The 22,815-nt window shown below is 43.8% G+C and overlaps 1 protein-coding gene across 2 annotated transcripts in view; it reads left to right on the forward strand.

Annotated features, from left to right (window-relative positions):
* rngtt (RNA guanylyltransferase and 5'-phosphatase) overlaps positions 1-22,815 on the forward strand; it is an 82,531-nt gene that overhangs the window by 11,043 nt on the left and 48,673 nt on the right. For both annotated transcript variants that reach the window (XM_080526520.1, XM_080526521.1), the window contains exons 10-11: positions 14,464-14,599; positions 17,734-17,805. In XM_080526520.1, coding sequence (XP_080382646.1) covers positions 14,464-14,599; positions 17,734-17,805 — 208 coding nt within the window. The remainder of the gene's footprint in view (positions 1-14,463; positions 14,600-17,733; positions 17,806-22,815) is intronic.

The raw sequence follows: 22,815 nt of genomic DNA on the forward strand, positions 1-22,815 counted from the left end.
TCCTGTAAAACCTGGCACCAAACCAAAGATGAGACTAATGTTTCAGATTTAGTTCTCCTTATTCACCAATCATCAATATTGGCAGAGATTTCTTGCGATCTTGGTTTGGAGAGAGTTTTACTCGAAAGCTTGCTAGGCTCTTTACGCCAATAGCCTGGACTAACTCCTAGTGCTATAAAACGTTCTGAAAACTAACCCTAACCCTCCCACAAAAATTAAGGATACTTAATAAGATAACTCAAGATAATTTTCAGCTAACTATTTCCGTAATTACAGATGGCCCTCCATCTGTCCTTGTCCCTCTCCCTTACATGACATTAGGGCTCATGGCAGGCTGTCTACACCAGATTGTATGTATCCAGAGTTGAGATGAGACTCGTTGTGTTCAGATGAATGAGAATGGCTTGTTATCCTCTCAGAGTCGGCCCAGGTCTGCTGCCCATGGCCATGTTTTCGTGTTCAAAACACCACAGCATTTCTCCATCCTCTTGTCATTTTAATACACTTCAGTTACTTTAAGCGGGGGATAATTTTTAGGGGGCCACACATAATTTACTACAAATTCCCAACAATAACATTAATTCATACATGACTAAAAGCTTCCTTCTAACTGATATCATAATTGTTTCATTTTGAAATGATAGCAGTTTTCTGAAGCAACAAAAGCATGGGTACACCTCTGGTTTAGGGTCCTCCCCAGGTCATTTAGAGTAGGGGTTCTGAACCTTTTTCACCTTATATACAGTGGGGGAAATAAGTGTTGAACACATCAACATTTTGTCCAGTAAATGTATTTCCAATGAGCCTATTCAAGTGAAATTTGCACTAGACTTTGGTATTAACTCAAACAATCCAGACAAAAAAATCTAAACACCGGAAATACGATGAAGCGTATATAAATTTAGGATTTACCTGGATAGGTTCAAACGACATCCCACGACCGCAATGTCTCATTTGCAAAGAGGTGCTGGCTAATGACAGCATGAGACCCGCAAAACTTCGCCGCCATCTAGAAACTAAGCACAACAAGCTAGCATCCAAACCACCAGAGTTTTTCCAAAGGAAACTCGAAGCGTTACTAGGAGAAAAGCGGGTCATTCAACAATTCAGTCAAACTAATGTCAAGGCTACTGAGGCATCACATCGGGTGGCATTACGCATTGCCAAAGCAGGTAAGCCGCACACTATTGGGGAAACCTTAGTGCTGCCAGCTGCCAAGGAAATGTGTGCCATAATGATGGGAGAGAGAGCAGTGGCTAAACTAGACCCTATCGCACCCTATGAGACAGTACCGTGGCTCGCGTATAATTGACGCCTTCTGAAACATTAAACGATGGACTCTGCGATGGTTGTCTTTTTTAGTTCAGTACAATGTTTTGGATAGCTGGCACAACACTGTTGAATTTACAGAGAAAAGTGTTATTATGCCTATTATTATATTATATATTATGCTCTATTTTACTTTTTTTAAACTTTTTTTTACGGGAGGGGGGGGGGGGGGGGCTCACTGTCTTGGACTTGGAAAAAAAAACTGGTGTAGAGGAATGGGCCAAAATCACCTGAATACTGCGGCCAATTAGTTACTTCAGAAAGCGCCTTGAAGCTGTCATTACAAACAAAGGCTTCTCCACTAAGTATTGAATTAATTTCAGTTGGTGTGTTCAATACTTTTTTTCCTGTTTCATTCCACGTTATTACATAACTTATTAAATAAATTTACATATGGACTTAAATGTTTAGATTTTTGGTCTGGATTGTTTGAGTTAATACCAAAGTCTGGTGCAAATTTTACTTGAATAGGCTCATTGGAAATACATTTATTGGACAAAATATTTTATATGTGTTCAATACCTATTTCCCCCACTGTAACAGTGTACAGTATGCCCAGTTGGAAAGGAGTAGGAATGATGGGATAGGGAGGAAAACGCATTGAATAAATGCAGGTTTACCAGAGACTGGTGATGTACTGTTCTTCATCTCCACTGGGATGATTGAGCCCATTACAACAGGATTCACAACACTGCTACACCAGTAACACGGTTTGATGTTTTTGGTGATATTGAAGCAATTACAGACTGAAAAGCTTACTGACTGAAATGCAGCGTGGGGGGGGGGGTAGTTTCCCACCTGAATATATTTGACCTAACCGTATCTTATCTTCCATTTCCTCAAAGATGAGAGCCCATTCTACCATTCTATCTCCTTTTCTAAGATCTTCTAATCTCTCAGGCTGTGTTGGCCCTTAAACTTGATATCTCCTACATATTGTATGTAAGCCTTTCAGCTGCAGGAACATCTTAAATTCCTCGGTTGAAAAAAAGGTATGTTCACGCTACCTTTGCTTAGGCTTTCTTGTTTTGTTCTTTTGTTACCGCTGATTTGTAAGCAGATGTGGCCTCCAGATATGCTTTCTTTGAAATGTGTCTTTGAAGTGAACTGTGTCTTTGAAGTAGGGGCGGCTGTGGCTCAGGAGGTAGAGCCGGCGTCTAATGATCGCAAGGTTGGCGGTTGGCGGTTCGCGGTTGGCGGTTCGATCCCCGGCTGGCTGTCAAGGTGTTCTTGGGCAAGATACTGAACCCCAAATTGCTCCCAATGAGTGGGCTAGCTCCTTGCATGGTAGCTTGCCGCCATGTGTGTGAGTGGGTGAATGAGAGGCCATTGTAAGGCGCTTTGGAATAATGCGTTATATAAGTGCAGTCCATCCATTTACCAAGTGAAGGTTTTTTCAGCTCGATGAAATTAGATCTTGTTCTGAGATTTTAGTTTTTCGAGAACACAGACATCCAGACAGATGGATATGTAAAAAATGTAGATGAAAAAGGAAATGTAGATACAGCCCAAAAAGCCTACAGCTGAACCCGATCCTAACTGTAGTCAGGGCTTATTTCCTTTGAGGAAATGTTCCACCAAGCTATCCTGCCATGCGCTGTAACAGCACACCATTTTAGAATTGTGTTCAAGAAGTAAATTTCCATTGGATGTTGCCTCTCTTACGTGCACTGCACCACGTCTTGTGCGTTTGTGACTCTGCAGGTAACAGAGAGCTTGAGGGAATTTCGAATCAAAAGGAGGAGTGAATTATTTTCTAGGGCGTTAAAAGCAGCTGCTGACAAGCCTTTTGTAGTGTAGGTAGGACTGGCACCACTGTGAACCCCCCCCCAGTAACCCAATAGGGGTTACCATTAGCTACTCAAAAGAGTGATACCTCCAGCGCCTGGTCGATATCAAAAGCAGTACCCCCCTGTATTCAACTTGGACACAGCAAATGCCACCTGGTTTATCCCCATCTCTCCTGTTAAGTTATATTCTCTCCAACCTTTGGACAGATAAAAAAAATAAAAAATGGATGTGTCCGTTAGGCCCCCTCCAACCTCTGTGCTAAGCTGACAGTAATGGCTTATGGGGTTTTCTCAGTTCCGCCTAGATGATTTTCTGTGTCTGTGCTAAGCTGACAGTAATGACTTACGAGGTTTAGCTTGCCTGTTTTGGCCAACAAAGTACAGTCATTGTTCCTTTATGTATCATTCTATTTCTATTCAGGTTGCTGAAGGATGGCATGAATGTCACGACACGTTTTGGGGATCTTGCCGAGCAGATGGAATAACGGCTCTGTTTAGTTTGTTTGGTGGATAGTCGCGCTTAGCCGGGTTATCTGACTGCGGTACAGTGTGGGGTAATGAGCAGTGTGTTCTGTCACCGGAGGATAGGTGATATTTCACGTCATAAAATGATCAAATGAAATTGTCTCTTTTCTCTATGGGACCGACATTCTGTGCTGCCACTGGCCTAATATTCATTTCTATTGTTTGTTGAGATGGAGAACCAGGTCTGTTAGAAAGCCCAACGAGTGGTAATGGCAGGGTGTCTTCAGTCACATTCATGCAGCAAATGTCTGTCTACTTCATTTGTGTTTGTGTGTTGTTTTGGTGAATTTGTGAGGGGGCTGACAGAGAAGGTGTCTTTGGTTTCGTATAGAGTATGCTTTGGGTATAGAGTATGCTTTGGGTATAGAGTATGCCTTGGGTATAGAGTATGCTTTGGGTATAGAGTATGCCTTGGGTACAGAGTATGCTTTGGGTATAGAGTATGCCTTGGGTACAGAGTATGCTTTGGGTATAGAGTATGCCTTGGGTATAGAGTATGCCTTGGGTACAGACAGAGTATGCCTTGGGTACAGAGTATGGCTTGGGTATAGAGTATGCCTTGGGTATAGAGTATGCTTTGGGTATAGAGTATGCTTTGGGTATAGAGTATGCCTTGGGTACAGACAGAGTATGCCTTGGGTACAGAGTATGGCTTGGGTATAGAGTATGCCTTGGGTATAGAGTATGCCTTGGGTATAGAGTATGCTTTGGGTACAGACAGAGTATGCCTTGGGTACAGAGTATGCCTTGGGTACAGAGTATGCCTTGGGTATAGAGTATGCTTTGGGTATAGAGTATGCTTTGGGTATAGAGTATGCTTTGGGTATAGAGTATAGTAGGCATTGCTTTTTCCTCACAGTTTGATGGGTTTGGTCACCCATATAAGTGGTGTACGTGTGTCAACTGTCCGTGAGATGTGATTAACAAACAACAGCTGCTGAATAAAGATGATTGGTAATGGGGGGAAAAAAAGATAAACTCTCTTGTTAACCTTTCCACTCTGAATGCTGTTGATCATAAAGCCTGAGAAGCACCTCATGTTATCCCTGGCATTGTAATGAGTACCTCATTAAGTCTTAGACAGATGGCAGTGGACACGCCCAGGGTCAATTGCTTGGTTGTATGGCATTAGCCATTAGTGGAACTGCATATGCTCCCCATTATGAGATTAGCTCTGTTTTTAATCTCCCCACCGTCGCTGTAATTAATCCCAGGAACCGTGACACAGTGATTCCTAAATGTTCCAATTCTGAAATATGAGCCTTAATGTACGCTGTGAAATTCTGCCTAAATGCAAGACGCAATGAATAAAAAGTGTCTTTTTTCTCAGTGAGATTTACTGATTGCCATGGTGCAGTGTGAACTGAATGCATCTTCTCCTCTCACGGACAATACTTGTATCCCTGACTCATTTATTATACAATACTTACTTCTGTGGTTGAAAATTCCACTGCCTGGGAAGAGTAGCCTTCTACGTTTGAATTGGAGTCTCAATCGGAAGTGTGTGTCTCTGGAGTCAAGGTGTTCTGGCCAGATTGGCTCTGTGCATATATTCCCAGGCTTTTTATGAAGTTAACACACACACGCACATGCACATGCACATGCGCACACACACACACACACACACACACACACACACACACACACACACACACACACATAGGCTACACAAACAGTAATTTGTGCAATTCTCTTCAATGAGCTATGAGCACACACACATACACACGCACGCACACACACACACACAGTTACTCTGGAGACCTAAGTAAGCAGAACTTATTCTCAAGAGAGAGAGTTAAGTAAGTTCTGCTTACTTAGGACTCCAGAGTGACTGTGTGTGTGTGCTCATAGCTTATTGAAGAGAATTGCACAAATTACTGTTTCAGTAGCCTATTCCATCTGTAGCCTAATTCCATCTTCGATTCCATCCGGCAGTCGCTCTAGTAGTTGCATCCATAAGTATAAGAAATGTCATTGAAGTTTACTCACTTGTTTGCTGCTTACAAATGTAAGACAAGTTGTCAAATCAGTTTTTGTACATCAATCATACCTGTTTTGTTGCCCCAAATATGGTGCGCATGCCATGGTGTGCAAAGTACTACAGGTGATAGAATCGTCCCCCTTTCTGAAATGAGGAGAATGGAGTTCAACAGAGTGGGGACAGAGAGGAGTAGTGGAGTTGGGCAGGAGTGACTGAGTGACAGGAGATGATGAGGGAGTTGGGGTCTTAGCCGTCAGGAGGTGGCCAGGAGGGCTCTCCTGTCAGTGACTGATTTGTTCCATGTCCTGATCCACGGGCCGGAGAAGAGGAGGAGTAGCGGAGCTCAGACCAACGATATCTCCTGGCCACCAGAAACACTCTTATCTATGATGACCAGTGGACCAGCTCCTCTTTTATCCTCACGCCTCCTCTTTCTCTACCCACCCTCCTCCCTCCTCCCTCCTCCCTCCTCACTCCTCCCTCCTCCCTCCTCACTCCACCCTCCTCTCTCCTCCCTCCACCCTCCACCCTCCTCCCTCCACCCTCCTCCCTCCTCCTCACAGCCGCACTCATACTCTGAAAATAAGTAATCAATGGAGCTGTTGGTGGAAGAAGTGCTAGATTAGACCTTATCTCCTGTCTGTTGAAGGCAAGTTAAGACACCGATGTTGTCTGTTTCTGGATCATATATTATTGTCATGTCAAGTTGATATCAAATATGTTATTGAGTTGGTATTCAGTCGGTATTCATTCAGGAGAGGGTTCTTTCATTGAACAATGTGTGCACAGCCCAACCCTGATACAATTTTATTTTTAAAGATATTTACTACACACCGTGTTCCTCAGAGGCTGTTGCTCAATGTTTGACTCAAAGATTCGAAATGCTTTGCTTACTCTCTCCGACAGTACTAGTCTATATATTTGTCAGGAGTGATGTGGCTCTCATCTAATTACTGCTAGAGATACCGTCAGAAATATATATATATATATATTTGCCTTACAGGGCCTTACTATGGTGTCAAACAGACACGTGTTCTCTGAACTGGTCGTATCAGATAATCAGCTCTGCCAGTGGACTCTGCACTAATGATGTGCAAAGCTGCTAGATTTGAACTGCGGTCCCCAGGGGGAGTGGAGCTGCTGTCACTCAGGCCTCTGGGCTCCACTGGTAAAAGCAGACACAATTGCTGTCTGTGCATCATTAGGAGCAAAGCGCTCAGGGACAGGGGGTGTCTAAGATGAGGGGAAGTCACTGAACAAAATGCAACCAAGCACAGGGGTGGGAAGAGCAGGTGGAGGGGGGGGGGGATTTATGCCAATATGAATAACGGGATTGTACATGATCAGTATCCATGATCATTTGTCCCCTTTTTAAGAGGAGACAGCGTGGTTATGAGGAGTTTGGAGAGTTGGGGGGGGGGAAATGTGCCTTATCCTTGATCATGAATGGCCCCTCAGGGAGTTCAACGGCAGCAACAGTCTCCCATTGCTCTCCACAGAACACACTTGACAGCGAAGCCAGAGCTAACTAGCCAATTAGACTGCAGGGGGACCACTTTGGCCCTCTGCGAAGATATAGTCTTTTCACTGGGTGACAGATCTGTCCACTTTCCCTCCAAAATATAGTGACACTCCTCTCGTGATGGTCACAGACATCAGTTCTATTCAGTGAAGCCAGTGTAGGGTGGGGTGGGGGTTGGGGGGGGGGGGGGGGTTGGGGGGAGGGTTGGAATTGTCTGTTCAAGAGGGCATTTTCACTGAAGCTGTTTTATAATGTCAGATTGAAAGGTTTTCCAAAGTTGGAATCTACTTGGAAGTGTTTTGCTAACTATCTTATTCAGACCGACACAGCTTTATAGCCCCCAACTCCTTCAATACACTCGTCGTTAATCTCAGGGCCTTTTAAAAAAAACTGTTCTGTATAGTGAAAATACCACCGCTCATCCGCGATCAGACTTTTACTGAGGTGTGCTGGAACTGAAGAGTACCAATAGAGTGCAAAATAACAGCATCCTATTGGGAGCTTTTCGGTCATTGCCTGAAGAAGGTCTATGACCGAAAGCTTGCAATGAACCTCGTTTTTTTTCACAGTGTTTGAGTGTGCGGATGCTGTTATTTTGCACTCAAAAACTGTTCTGTAAAAATGATCAAACCCATTTCCGGGCCTGCCCTTCAATTGTACAGTATCTTCTACTCTAGGATACAGTACCTAATCAGTCTTCTTTATCCTCCCCATCTCTTTCACTTGTCTTGACAATCCCTTTGGCTAAATCTCTTTAGTCTCTCTATCTCACTGTCTGTGAGGTAATTACTGCCTAGGTGCTCAGCCTCCTCTCGCTCTGAGCACTGGGAATGGAGAGCTGGGCTGGAGAGAGGAGGGTCAGGCTAATCTACCGCTGTTGGGGCGTGGAGGACTATGATTGCCACTGCTGTGCCTCTTTACAAGACCTGGAACAAGACCTGGAACAACCATTTGTTTTGTTTCGTTTATTTATTTATTTATATAAATGTATGTATTTTTTTTTTTTTTAGAAACCCTCCATTTGTTTTGCCTTTGTTTAGATTGTTTACATGAGATGGTCTACCCTCACCCTCTATGCTGATTCTGTGGGATAGAGGGGTTGTATGTATGCTTGTTGAAACAGAACCTCCATCAGAGACGGGAGCATTTCATTTTCTCTGATGTCGTCAAAGTCCATACATTTCCCTCATGATGATATTCTAATCTGCACTTCTGTGAAATGGAATCAAAAAGGAGAAGTGAATTGTCAAAGTGAGATATGTCGGTAGTTGCCCTAAACGAGATACGGACACAAGAGGAAGTGAATGAAGGTAGGAACAGAGTGGACGATAAGAATGTGACAGGACGTGATGAAAGCAAACAGAGATGTGTGTGTGCGAGCTCTCACGTACGCACGTGTTCCTTTGAGAGAGCGCTACTTATGGGACACCGGGGACACTGTTGTCCTGAGGCATTGTCAGGTCAGGCTAGCGTCAGATGCGAGCCGTGCTGATCCTTTCACCTCATAGGAACAGAGGACCCTAAGGCAGCCAGATGTGTCTCACCACTGCTCAGTCACAGGGTTGAAGAGCACAACCCACCACCGCTGGCTGCCCTTCTCCTCTATGGCCCTGCTAGTGCTGCTCCACCACATCTAGAGGGGTGGCTTAAGGATTTTTTTTTTTTTTTTTTTTTAATTTAGCCTTTATTTAACCAGGTCAGTCCCATTGAGACACGATGATCTCTTTTTCAAGGGAAGCCTGGCCAAGACAGCAGCTCAAAACATCACGTTTCAACAGTTAAAACAAACAGCACAATAAAACAACACCAGATCAACAACAACAAAAATAGACAAAATACAATTTGATCAGAGCAATAGGATAAAATAATGGGACTTTCATATAAAACAGGGGCAAGAACGATATGAGGCTGATTCCAAGTTACTCTCAAGGTTTTTAAAAGTTCCAAGAGAAATTAGTTCTTTCAAGTTCAAAGTGCTCTGTAATGAATTCCAGGCAGAGGGCGCAAAGTGCTCACTAGTGCTCACTAGGATAGTGAGTTGGACTGGTGAACAGAAGGTCATGAGTTCAAATGTCACCTGGTAACACCACCACTAGTGTGACCTTGAGTAAGGCACTTAACCCTAAGAGACTGTCCCTGAAATCGCCAATTGTAAGTCGCTTTGGATAAAAGCGCCTGTTAAATGGTTAAACTGTCATGTAAATGTAGATCTGCACAGTCACTGGAAGTCAGATACAGCAGAGGCTTGTTACTCACGCCACTCTTTCTTTAGCGTCTTATTATCCACCGGGCCTGGTCCAGAGAGTGGAGGAGCCAACACACGCAGCACATCGGATGTCTTGATTGGCTGTCCCTGTCTTACATTGGCTTAATGGCTCTTTAATCAGACTTCTCTCTCAGGTTCCTGTGGGCTCATCACGATGCATTACACACCTATCAGGAACCTGGAAGCCCTCCAGATCTGTCTGAACCAGCTGGTATAGATGGCAAATTAATCATGTCTAATCCATAGTTGATAAAAAAAAAAAATCTCGTTTCTTTTCTCACCCAGGATGTTTCTGCAGCTGCCTTACAGTGCATGCTGTTGAAAATGCTGAATTTTGGCAGCGTGGTAAAACACTGCTCTCTCATCCGTCTCTGCCATCTCTCTTGACTGTCCCTTCCCCCGGAGAACTGTACATATGTGTCACTACTTTTTAAGGGATTCACAGTTTGCAACCTCAATCTGTCTCTGACTCTGACTCTGCCTCTTTGGTTTACATGGAAGCTCTGTGACATGATTGCACTAATGTGATGAAGTGGTGTGATGGGGCTAGCTAATTTGCCACTGTTTTAGGACGTGTTAATTAGGATACTTAACCTTTAGAACTAAAACAGGAACTGATACAGCGTTGCTCATCAAAACATCCCGCTTCACTCAACACTTAGCGTTTTCTGATGAATCGCGAAGGTCAGCATCACGGAAGTACATAATTGCATTCATCAACTCTCAGTTGTAATTACATGTTGTTGATCCATTTTGGGGGGGCGGGGGGGTTGAGTTTGCGTCAGGCAAAAAGTGTGTGTGACCGTGTGTGTGTGTGTCCTTTGGAAACTACTCATCCATTCCATCAAAGCAGGATTTTAAGGGCGTTTGCCTTTGTGTTTACTTATCCTCTGAGTCAAAATAGTGTTTCTGTTCACTTGGATTAAGCAAACAGATAAGCAGTTGGTTGAAACGGCTTTGTTTGCTCTTTGTTCTTTCTATGCTGTTGAGGACTTGAATCGGTGATGGTTATCGTTGTCTCTGCAGCAATGTACAATTTGGATCAGGTACTGGAGGGAGCCATTGGAAGGAGACTGACTGATTCTGAGCCCGCACATGTGTGGTTATATCCACATGGTCTCTAGACCCTAGGTATATTCAGATTGCCATCACTCCGCTACCACCGCTACCTCAGTCAGTATCTAGACTAGAGATTCTCCCAACCTCGTAGGCTGGTCCCAAATCCCTCATATAGCTACAAATGTTTGATTAGTTCCCTAGCTTGCTCTGCAAAAGTGCCCCTACTGAAAGTGAGTGTGTGCCTGTGGAGTTGGAGCTTGAGGTTCACGAAGGTAATTAAAGGAGGCTCCATCTGTTGGAGGTGACAGCGGGATCAGGCTGTAATCAGACAGGTGTGACAGGCAGGCTGGAGGATAGCGCTGGGGGTCTCTCCACCACTCTCCAGCAGCTATCCCCACCCTGTCCTCTCGTCCATGTTAATGCGCTGAGCAAGAGAGGGGTCATATTTGCCCAGCGGCTTTTTCAGATTAGATTCAGATTCAATTTAGTTGTCATTGGCAGAGTGCAAGTACAGAGAATGCATTTGGCATCTTTTTCAAAAGCCCTAACTGTTTTTTGCCTGTCCTCCAATATCCTGTCCTTCGTGCTATTTTACTGCTTCCCCGTATTCTAATTAAACTGAGGTCAAAGCGGAGGATGGTATCTAGTGTGTATTCACTGGCATAATTTGAATTTGTGATCCACCAACAGCACTGCGGCTTCCTCTGAATGCCTGATAGTGGCTTTTAAATATGATGATGGAATCAATATTGAATGTGCAAAAGGCAAGGCCATATGCTGCGACAACACAGCTGAGGCCTTGCAGTGTAGACATCCACCCACCAAGCACTTTATCAGGAACACCTGTACACCTACTTAGTCATTCAGGTGGTATAATGGTGTGGGGAATGTTTTCTTGCCACACTGGGCTCGTTAATACCAATCAATCGTCGCTTGAATGCCACTATTTGAGTATTGTTGCTGACCATGTGCATCCCTTCATGGCCACAATGTACCCCATCTTCTAATGGCTACTTCCAGCGTGATAATGCACCATGTCACAAAACAAAAGTCGTCACAAACTGCTTTCATGAAAGTGACTGAGTACAGTGTTCTTCAGTGGCGTTCCCCAGACACCGGATCTAAATCCAGGGGTTGCGTGATGCAATCATGTCATCATGGACCAGAATCTCAAAGGAATGTTCCCAACGTCTTGTGGAATCAATGCCACAAAGACTTGAGGCTGTTTTGAGAGCAAAGGGAGGCCCTACCCAGTATTAGTATAGTGTTCCTAATAAAGTGTTCGGAAAAGTGTACACTGTGCAAAGGCATGCTCAATTCTCAGTTGAGCGGAATAAAACGTTTGCGTGGTTTCAAAACCTCAAGGCTTTTGTGGACCCTTGGCATTTTGATAAATAATGTTCAAGTTAAACTCTGGAGAAATTCAAGTGCTTTTTTTTTTATGCAGACTAAGTCTTATATCACATCCAAATGCCTCCGAACAAATTCAGGATTAGTGCTTCAGCAATTTCCTCCAATCAGGGAAACAACCACTGTTGAGCGTAGCTGTAGCACATGCTATTTGAAGATAGGGCCATCTCCACCTGAGCCATTAAAACCGGAGGCTGGCACGTTTGCGTTGATGTAACAACCTGACGAGGACTCAAATAGCATCACGAGATGACAGAGGCCTTGCTGTGACTTTGTTGTTGAGGTTTTTCAATAGAGAGGAGAGAATTGGTTTATCTTCAAGACTCTATGTGCACTTAATTCTAATGTGTCTGTTTCTGTAAGGAGGGAGTGAAGCTAGTACAGGGGTTTGAAGTTTGCGTTTGAGGGTTGTGTTCCCAAAATACTACTCGATCAATCCGTGTTCTTTGTAACACCCACTGGTCAGTTTGCTTTTCACTTTAAGTGAAAACACACACACACACACACACACACACACACACACACACTGAAGAACACTGAACTCCTTCTCATGTTCATGAAACCAGTTTGAGATAACTTTTGCTTTGTGACATGGTGCATTATCACACTGGAAGTAGCCATTAGAAGATGGGTACATTGTGGCCATGAAGGGATACACATGGTCAGCACAATACTCAAATAGGCTGTGGCATTCAAGCGATGATTCATTGGTATTAATGGGCCCAAAGTGTGCCAAGAAAACTTGTTATATGTACCTTACCATGTAGGCTACATTCTATTTACTAATTTCAAAACTGAAATTCCCCAAATCTCTATGCAGCATTGTACCATATAATGGATTGTAAGGTTTTGTATTTCACCCAAAAAGCAGCTAATGTCCTCAAGTGGGATGTTGTAAACATTAAGGTCATGTTCACACATGAAAGTCTGAATCATGACACGGAGCAAGTGGATGAGTTTGCAACATTGTTGCATAAATTATTTATCTGATTTGCGTTCTCACAGCCCTTTATGTAAACGAAGTAACATACGCAATCGAAGCAACAGACGTGGTAGTTGATTGGTCAGAAAAATAGAAAATTGCCCCTTCGTCCCGCTCTTATACAGATCAACACGCATGTGCAGTGTTTCCTCCAGGATTTTTCACATTAGTGGCGGAAGCGCTTGTCTTTCGCGCGCGGTGCGCAGCGATTTTTTTTCGCGTGCACGCGCATAAAACGCGCACTGGCGCACAAAACAAAGACGTAGTTTCACCAAAAACTAGAGGGTGGCAACAATTATAATTTCTTAAATAGCGGTTAAGTCATTAAAGCCGAGCAGGTGATTTTATATAGAAGGTGATCAAATACCAATATATCCTACAGCTGCAGCGGAACATGCGGAACGCGCATTACACACACACACACAGAAAGATCAATACGAAGTAGGCCTACATGAGAGTACACGCAAAACCGGCTAACGTTACTCATTAACTGTTTACACAAGTAAAATCACAGTGTGACAGTCAGATGGAGCATTCGGTAAACAACAACAGCAAGGTAATGCTATCAGTTGAGTTAAAGAAAACCAACTCTTACCTTTGAGGACACCAACATGAGACCTGCTTACCCGTACCTCCGCCGTTCTGTTCGTGGTGATTTTAGAGGCAATAGATTATTTTTTCCCCGCGCTTATTGCTATGAATAGTTCGAAGCTAGGTGCTTGCACGTTAGGTGCGAGAATGCTCGGTTAACCCATTAGCGGGAACATTATTTGTTTCACAAAATAGGCTGATTTAATTGACCATGAACATCAGAGACATACATTACGAATGTTCATTTAAAATACTCTATACTGAGCACTGGTATAAGAACATGAACCAGAGAACAGCAGTAAATGCAATAACCCACAGTCGTCGCTGATGATGTTGCATTTTCGATTAGGATACGGGATTAAAGGCACCGGCGACGGGCTAAAAGAGAAATCCAAATGTCCCGCTAAATTCGGACCAATCACAAAACTGTTTTGAAAGCGCGTCGCCGCGCGCCTGTTGAGAGCGATTCAGTCTCGATTGCAGTGCGAACACAAACGACGAGGTTAATTGCAACATTGTAACATATTGTAAATAACTACGCCCTAAATCGTAACGAAATGTTGGTCTGGAAGCGGCCTAAATCTAGCTTCAATCTGCTTTTTTTCTGTTCTCCGGTCATAATAACTCGCTGCCTTTCTGCGCAGCCTGAATCAAAGTGGACTGTCTGAATCAATTAGTGGCGGAGGAAATTCATTCGTGGCGGCCCGCCACGAATAAATGCATATAGAGGAAACACTGATGTGCTGTTGTTTTCCTTCGAGCAGCGTTCTCACCAAAAGCGAAGCGAAGCAAAGTCATGGATGCATCGTTTCTAACCGGAGCGAAACCATCCTTTTCAAGCGGAGCATCCGTCAGCTGTTTGCTCCGGGAGCGACTTCGAATGCGCGTTCTCACAGCTCCAAACGACGCAGAGCAAAGCGAATTTTATCCTAAACGCCGATTCCAAGTGAAGCAAATGTTCTAGTGAGAACACACCCTAAATGTCATTCCCTGTTTTATTTCCCACAGGTACATGATGCTGATCAATGGGAAGAATGAGGTGCATATGGTCGACAGAGACAACTCAATCTTTCACGTAGCCAACCTAGAATTCCCTTTCCGGAAAGATCTCCGCGTCCACCTATCCAACACTTTACTAGATGGGGTAAGTACATTTTTTTCTTCTATCCGTCTCTTCTTTACATTTGAAAAACCTCCTTTTATGCCATGTATCACACTGCCTTTTTAGTGTCTAGTCTAGTGAAAGTCCCACATGTCTTCATTCCTCTTGGGTTTCATGTCCTCTCCCTGACCCCCGCACCCCTGCCCATGCTGTCCTTCTGTTTGACCCCCAGATGATTGACAGCTGGATGTTGCTTTATTCAGCTTTCACATCTGTAGAACACTGTGGTGTCACTCGGCATTGCCCAGCCCCAGGGCAGAGTAGTCAGCATCTTACCCAGACTGGCACTGGAGCCTGGTGGGATAACAGGAGGCTAAACCACTCTGGTTTTTGCCCAAATCATCCTGAAATGTCCACTTTTCATCATTTGGTTCCCGGAGGCTGTTGGTGCCTGTCCCTTACCCTGTGATAACAGGCCTGGCCATGCCAGCTGAGTGTGTGTGAAGTAAGTCATCCTGGTCTCAGCATTCCCTAGCAACAGGTGCACAACACAACACACAAGTCATTATCACCCTCCCTAATGGACTACCGGGAAAGGAATTGCTGCCTTTATAGTGCACGTGAACATTTGTTCACAGTCTGGATTTGGAATACAAATTTTGGGTACAGTTTTTGTATGGTAGCCCAGTATGTTGGAGGAGTGCATAAGATTGAGTTGAGTTGGCTGTCATACATTTTCCTCACAGACTTGTTGTTCTGCCTGCAGCAGTCTTATGCAAAGCAGGTGTATTTCTCCTCCCCGGTAATTCCCTGACTGATTTGAGATGATGTATTCTGTGCCTTTGTTCAGCCCCCCTTTATGAAGGGAACACATCAGTGTGTCTCCTCTGTAGATGTGTTTAGGCTGTCATCCGTTTGTTGTTGTTATGTTGATGGTAGCCTGCTGGCTCTCCCTCTCTCTGTCCACAGATAGGCCATTCACACCGGCACAGGCTCCTTGCCGGTTCCAGTTCCCAGAACCTAATTTTGAACCGACCGGCACGTTCAGAGCGAAAATAAATTGAATCTGAAAAGTTGGGCCTCAGCTGGAACCAAAGAAATAGTGGTTCTCAGCTGGAACAAAAAACTAGAACTGTGACATTGTCAGTGGGTGTGTCATATTCTAGGCTGTGAAGACGAGCAAGAGAGTAAGAAGGAAGGAGACAAAATGTACAGGATATATATTTTTATTTTTATTTTTTTCTGAGTGGGACAGTCCCACTCATATTTTTCATTTTATTGGATCGAAAGAGTGAAGATAGACAGCAAAGTAAGGAGAAGAGGTACATGTCAGCAGGGCATGGGCTGGATTCGAACCCATGCCGACATGGGTATATGTGTTCACTGTTCACTGTAGACCGTGGTGCTAGACCACTGGACCACCCCTGGCCACTAGGAGACAAAATGTAAAAAAAAAAAAAAAAAACGTGCACGAACGCGAACTTCGTGGCCATTTCTATTCTAGTAACGAGTAACTGGTTAGTAACTCGTTGGGGTTTTTTCATACAAAATAGTGTTTATTTCAGATGCTGTAGTGGAAAATATCCTCATTTCCAGTGAAGTAGTCACCCTCTTGTTGTGTCATTTTTGTTTATCCTGCCCCTTCGTCAACCTCCGTCGATGACGTTGATGACGTTGATGGTTCCACTTAAACTGGTATGAAGGGGGCGCTGACCATGTAATCGCAGGGTCATATCCTGCATGTTATCCCTCCTCTCTCTCACCCATCCTTCCTGTCTAAATGAATGAATGGGGGGGAATACTAAAAACAAGAAGGGAAAAGAGCTGGTTTTCATAAATAAAGGCTATACACTATCCACTATACTATACTATACAAATAAAACACTGTGCTGTACTCTATGCTATGCTATAAATATCCTAACATTTCCTATCTCTGAACCTTATGTGCACGAGGGTTGTCATTATTGCACATAGTATTATTGCACATTCATTTAAAGTGTCGCAGTTTGCAGGTTTTTCTACTATATCTGTCAATAAACTTTTTTTTTTTTAAAGTATGAGTGGGACTGCCCATGAAGGCGGGCTGGTTCGCCAGAAAGCACCACGGTTCTGAGACTCCAGAACGGGAACCAGAACCGGTGCAGAGCCTTGCTGGTGTGAAAGGACTAAGTGTGTTCAGTGAACTGTACTACTTCACCCAACGACCTGAGTCGTCTTACATATATTTGCATTAATTAGCTGGAACCTTAGGTCCTCCTAAGACTTCGTTCAGACCCCTGTGTAGATTCAGCTCTTATGGGTTGGAGGCTCTGTTAGTCATTTATAGCATATTCATACATTCCTCCCCACATTCTTAATGTATTGTCTGTGCACAGGGTCGACTGCAACTGCATTCATACCCGAGGGAAATTCTCTCTGCTGGAGTGTTGATGGCAACTCTCTGTCAAATCTCTAAAAGCTAGCTTTTTTGCCAGCTTAAAAAAAAAGCTTTTCTGATTGCCACCGCTTTGAGCAAAACATCCTTTGAGCAAATCATTTCCTTTTTTTATTTGTCAGCACTTGCATAGAATTACATATTTAGTATATAAAGCCCATAAGGGGACAGATTCAGAGTGATATCGTGTCATAATAATTGCAAAGCTATATTCCTCTTAATGTGCCTACAGGTAATGTATCAGAAAGATGATGCTCTTGATGCTTACGATATGATACCCAAGGGGGTATTATTCATACTGCCTCTCTTTCTCTCTCTCTCTCCCACCCCCGCACCTCCCTTTTACGTAACTACGTTGCGAAACCCAGTCATGTGTCAGATTCTCCTCGTACAGCTCTGATGTACCTGCTTCTCAACTCGAGGGCTTTGAATAATGAATGTGTAGTTCTATTTCTGCTGCCTGCTGTTCTTCTCCACCAACCCCCCCCATACACACACACTATCCACCATGCTCAACCCCTAGTGGATATGGTTTTAGCACTCTTGGATGTTATTGGACCATAGACTATTCTCTCTTTGAATAGTTGCCTCTATACATTTCTGTCTCTCTCTCTCTCTCTCTCTCTCTCTCTCTCTCTCTCTCTCTCTCTCTCTCTCTCTCTCTCTCTCTCTCTCTCTCTCTCTCTCTCATTCATCTTGTTGCCTTGTCTCTAAAGCCACCTCTTGTCTCTTGTTTTCACAGGAGATGATTATCGACAAGGTCAACGGCCAGCCTGTCCCTCGGTACCTGATCTATGACATCATCAAATTCAACGTGAGTTTGCTCGGTGGAGAAGGTGTATTACAACTCTGATTGGACCTGTCATTCCTTAACACCTCTGACAATGTACCAGACCGTGAGATGGTTAATCAGTATGCAGCAGAGTCAGCCTACCATAGCCAGGCCATTAACACGGTGCAGCCCCCCCATCAGGACCCCTGCTGAACTCTGCTGTCTAAAAATGAGTCAGCACCTGGTAACCGTCTGCAGGCAGCATCCATGATCAGGGTCAGGTTGCTGGTGGTGGTCTGCTCCCTGGAGAGGAGAGAGCAGGGCGTCCTGCAAGAGTCTGTAGTGTTCATCTCCGGCGTTTAGCTCTGACACTGCGCGGCAGGAGCGTGACAGACTGATGGATGCTCGGAAAGGACTGTAGGCAGAGCCGGGTGATAAAATCGGTTTTATTAATTAATTCAAATTTATGGCTTAGGACGATGTTAAAAAATGAAAATCTATTTTCATTTTCGCGTAAACTTGGGTAATTACGGTACCGAACCGCCACCGCTTCCCTGAGCTCCCGTAGTTCATAGTAACGACCAACCCCCCCATACCCCCCTCATAAAGCCTGACCAATAAATAACCTGTATACCAGGTCTCAGGCCTGTCTACCTTAACCAACAATTCCACCATAGACATTTCTCAGAATAAGCAAGAATTGTGTAATATATTCAGTGTTTCCTCCAGGATTTTTCACATTAGTGGCGGGGTGGTCGTCTTTTTTTCCCGCGTGCGCGCGCATAAAACGCGTGCACGCGAAAACAAATATAATTTCTCAAATAGCGGTTAAGTCATTAAAGCCGAGCAGGTGATTTTATATAGAAGGTGATCAAATACCAATATTGTTATGTACGACAGTATGTCATTGCAGCACTTTGTTGCACTTTACGACGTCACGTTCTGTTAGAGCTTTACGACTGTGTGTGTGTGTTGTCAGAATGAATGGCACTTGACAGTAAACGGAGGTCAGTTTGTATACCTGTGTGGATCTACATTTATTAGCACAACACAAACATAATAAATTAGATAGAACAACCCTGTTCATTAATGTTCATTAATGCTTGAGTTCATGTTCGCACTGTTACTGTGTTGTGTGCCAATGCACCCCTGTGATGCTGTGTGTGTTATTGAGACCGTTGGGAGAGAGAGCTCGGGTGAACTAAGAAAGTTGTGTATGAGATAGTTTACAATTAAACGCACAGATTACATGAGAGAAGCTATCTGTCATTATTTCAACCACTGTCCAAGTGGGGACGTTACAATACTTTCGTTTTAGAACGAAACGTTAGCCGCCAGCAGTGTTTTTAGCAGTCACCATTCTTGAGCAAAACATGATACAAACAAACATTCAAATACTCGTGTCGTCTTGATTTTTTTTCGATTTCAATGTATGATGCATCATTTGAAAGCTTACCATCTGTAGTTTCAGACTATGTAAACAAACGAAAAATTACGTAAGCAAATGGTTATTATTTATCTGGTATAGATACCACTTCTGCGCCGAATGTACCGCCACCTGCACAAATCCGCACCCGACATTGTAATTACCGTAATTTCTAAACGGTTTGTGCTATCGAAAAAAATCCAACTGTCCCTGAAAGCTGAGATGTTGCACTTCAACCAACATATAGGGTATTACGGTAAAATGTGACGTGAGGACATTCTCAGAGTCAGTTTACTCACAGTGATTGGCGGAGCGTTCAGGGACACATGCTTTTTTTCAGTTCTCCGGTCATAATAACTCGCTGCCTTTCTGCGCAGCCTGAATCAAAGTGGACTGTCTGAATCATTTGGTGGCGGAGCAAATTCATTCGTGGCGGCCCGCCACCAATAAATGCATATAGAGGAAACACTGATATTACTTGGTTTTATGCACCTTATGAAGACATTTATAAACGATTGAGTGGCATCTAACTGTGGCATTTTCTTCTTAAGTGAAACAAAATGATCACGAATTTGCTGTTCATTAGTTGTAGGAGAGATAATTGCTACTGAGATCAGAGTGATTGCTAGTGTTGTTTTAGTGGGACCGCGAGCCAGAAGAAAACAAGACAGAGGCTATTAACTGCTAATGTTTTTACTGACACATGAATACATCCCTGATGCCTGTCTCCGTGCCACTGATGCCAGGCAGCCACAGAGAAGAATGAACCTGCATGAGTCTGATTGGGCAAGCTCCCAGCCGTGTGTGTGTGTGTGTGTGTGTGTGTGTGTCTGTGTGTGTCTGTGTGTGTCTGTGTCTGTGTGTGTGTGTGTGTGTGTGTGTGTGTGTGTGTGTGTGTGTGTGTGTGTGTGTGTCTCTGTGTGTCTCTGTGTGTGTGTGTGTGTGTGTGTGTGTGTGTGTGTGTGTGTGTGTGTCTCTGTGTGTCTCTGTGTGTCTCTCTGTGTGTGTGTGTGTGTGTGTGTGTCTGTGTGTCTGTGTGTCTGTGTGTGTCTGTGCGTATCTGTGTGTGTGTGTGTCTTGTGTGTGTCTGTGCGTATCTGTGTGTGTGTGTGTGTGTGTGTGTGTGTGTTTTCTCTGCCATCGATCAGCCGAATCTCATAGGCAAGTGGCTGAATAAGGAGGACTAGCTGTGAGGCAGTACAGAGGTTAACATCGCCGCATGGCTCCTCGAGCCATCACTAAGCACTGCTGTATTGATCCCACCCGGCAACGATTGGCCTCCTCCATTATCCCAGCATCGCTACCATGGCTCCACACTGAGACCCTGCAGGAGCCCTAACCCCCCACCCGCCTGCCTAGCGCCTTGGAGGAGAGGGAACAGACAGTCAAAACCCATTTCATGAGTTTCCCATCAATTGCTACAGTAACCACAGCTAAAGTGGATTGTAATGTTCATGTTCTATTTGGGCTGTGATGGTCCATCGTGACTGTCGTTTACACGGCTATACATGGACATGAAAAGAAATATCTGTCGTATCTGTTTCAATACATTTTTGGGGCATTTAGCAGACACCTTTGTCCAAAGCGACTTACTTTAGTCAAATGTATTTGTTGTAAGTGAATCATCTATCCACCAGTCAGCAGGAAAAAGTAATCTATGCTCGGGCCAGGGGCCATTGGCAGTCATAATGATAGATAGATATATACGTACAGGTGCATGTGAGCCATGCCTTGCAAAAAAGAGATCTCAGAAGACTTACGATCAAGCATTGTTGATTTGCATAAAGCTGCGAAGAGTTACAAAGTAATCTCACAGGCACAACACAGAATGCTCAATGAGGTAAAAAAAAAAAGAACCATAGAGTAACAGCTAAAGGCTTGAAGGAATCATTGGAACTGGCTAACATTCATGAGTCTACCATACGTAAAACTTTGAACAGGCATGGTGTCCATGACAGGACACCACAGAGGAAGCTACTGTTCTCCTCTGTCCGCCTGCCAAAGAACACATTGCCACTCCACAACGCTACTGGGAGTTTTTTTTTTGTTCTGATGAAACTACGGTTGAATTGTTCGGGAAGAACACGCATCTCTCTCTCTCTCTCTCACCCTCACCCTCACCCTCACCCTCTCTCTCTCTCTCTCTCTCTCTCTCTCTCTCTCTCTCTCTCTCTCTCTCTCTCTCTCTCTCTCTCTGAGAAATTAAGATGCTTTAGTTTTCTTAACAACTACAAACCAAACTGCAGAGACAGATTAATTCAATCTTAAGATGTTTTCACACCTCGAAGAAAACAAGAGTTCAGAAATCAATATTTCGTGTAATAACTCTGATTTTCAATCATAGCTTTCATGCATCTTGGCATGCTTTCCACCATTATTTCAAAAAATAGTTTTTAGACTCAATATTTGATGACTGTTATACCGGTAATGATGAGGATCGACCAAAATTCCATGACCGTCACAGCCCCATGGTCCCAAATTAGGTCCCATGTTTGCCGTCATCTTTTAGGGTAGACTATTCCCTTAATAGTTTATGGATTGTGCATGACTGAAGTTTAGATTTGCCACTCTTATAGTTTTGTTTTATTTATTTGTTCTGGCCACATGTATTTGTCTTGTTTTAATTTTTCAAATGTAAAGCACTTTGAGCTGCATTTTATGTATGAAAGGTGCTATACAAATGAAGTTTATTATTATTATTATTATTATTAAATCATAATTACTTTACAGTGTACACAAATCTCTCATATTGTGCGCTTGTGCTCCCAAAAACATGAAATTGTTTGACCCCCAACTGTCACCCTTTGGACTGAGGAATGTTCTATTTCTGCTGTTGCTGTGAGCTGTGAAATAAGGCTTTTTTGTGTCCCTGGAAATTTCCTGTTTCATGTCAGCTTCGAGCAAAAATACTGTCAGTCACTGTCATGTACCCACTGGGTAGCAATCGAAGGGCACTGTTGGGATAAAGTCAGAATGTCACAGTAGATTTGTCTGAATATGTATATCTTTATTTTAATGGTTGAGCCTTGCTGTGTCATCTTAATTTATTTTAAATAGGACTCATTATCTAGAAATTAAACTGTCAATGGGCATTTCATTCTGCCATTTACATTTTCCTCTACGTCCTCTCAACATTTTCCCAGACATCAGGTACTTCACTAGGTTTGAAATAGTTCATGGTGTTCTTACCATAAAACTAACTCAGACCAGTGGTTTTAGGTCTGTTTTTTGGGGTTGTTTTTTTAGAAGGGGTGGATGTTCTTGAAGGCATAGTTTGTAGTGCTGAGGTAAGTTCTAGAGGCCAGTATCGACTCGCGTCACCTCCAGTCCCTTCCGCCTGATAAGTCACTTGGTGCCTATAGTATGCGGCATGGGAGAGCAGTCGTCCTCCTAAGAATAGCGTTGCTAGGGCCTGGCCACACTCGGCTGCTAGGACCACGTCCACATCTCACTAATGGGTCTGCTTTAGCTCCCCTGCAGTCACCTCTAAGTGTGAGGTCTTGAACACTCGAGAGAGACACTCTTCTCTCTCCTTTCATGCCACCCCCATAGGCACAAAGCTCGGCCTTCATCCAGGGAACTTTAAATGCGGACAGTAATCCGCAATGTTTGTTGTGATGTCACTG

Source organism: Nansenia antarctica, assembly GCF_963989245.1.
Source record: "Nansenia antarctica genome assembly, chromosome: 3".
In the NCBI taxonomy this organism is placed as follows: Eukaryota; Metazoa; Chordata; class Actinopteri; order Argentiniformes; family Microstomatidae; genus Nansenia; species Nansenia antarctica.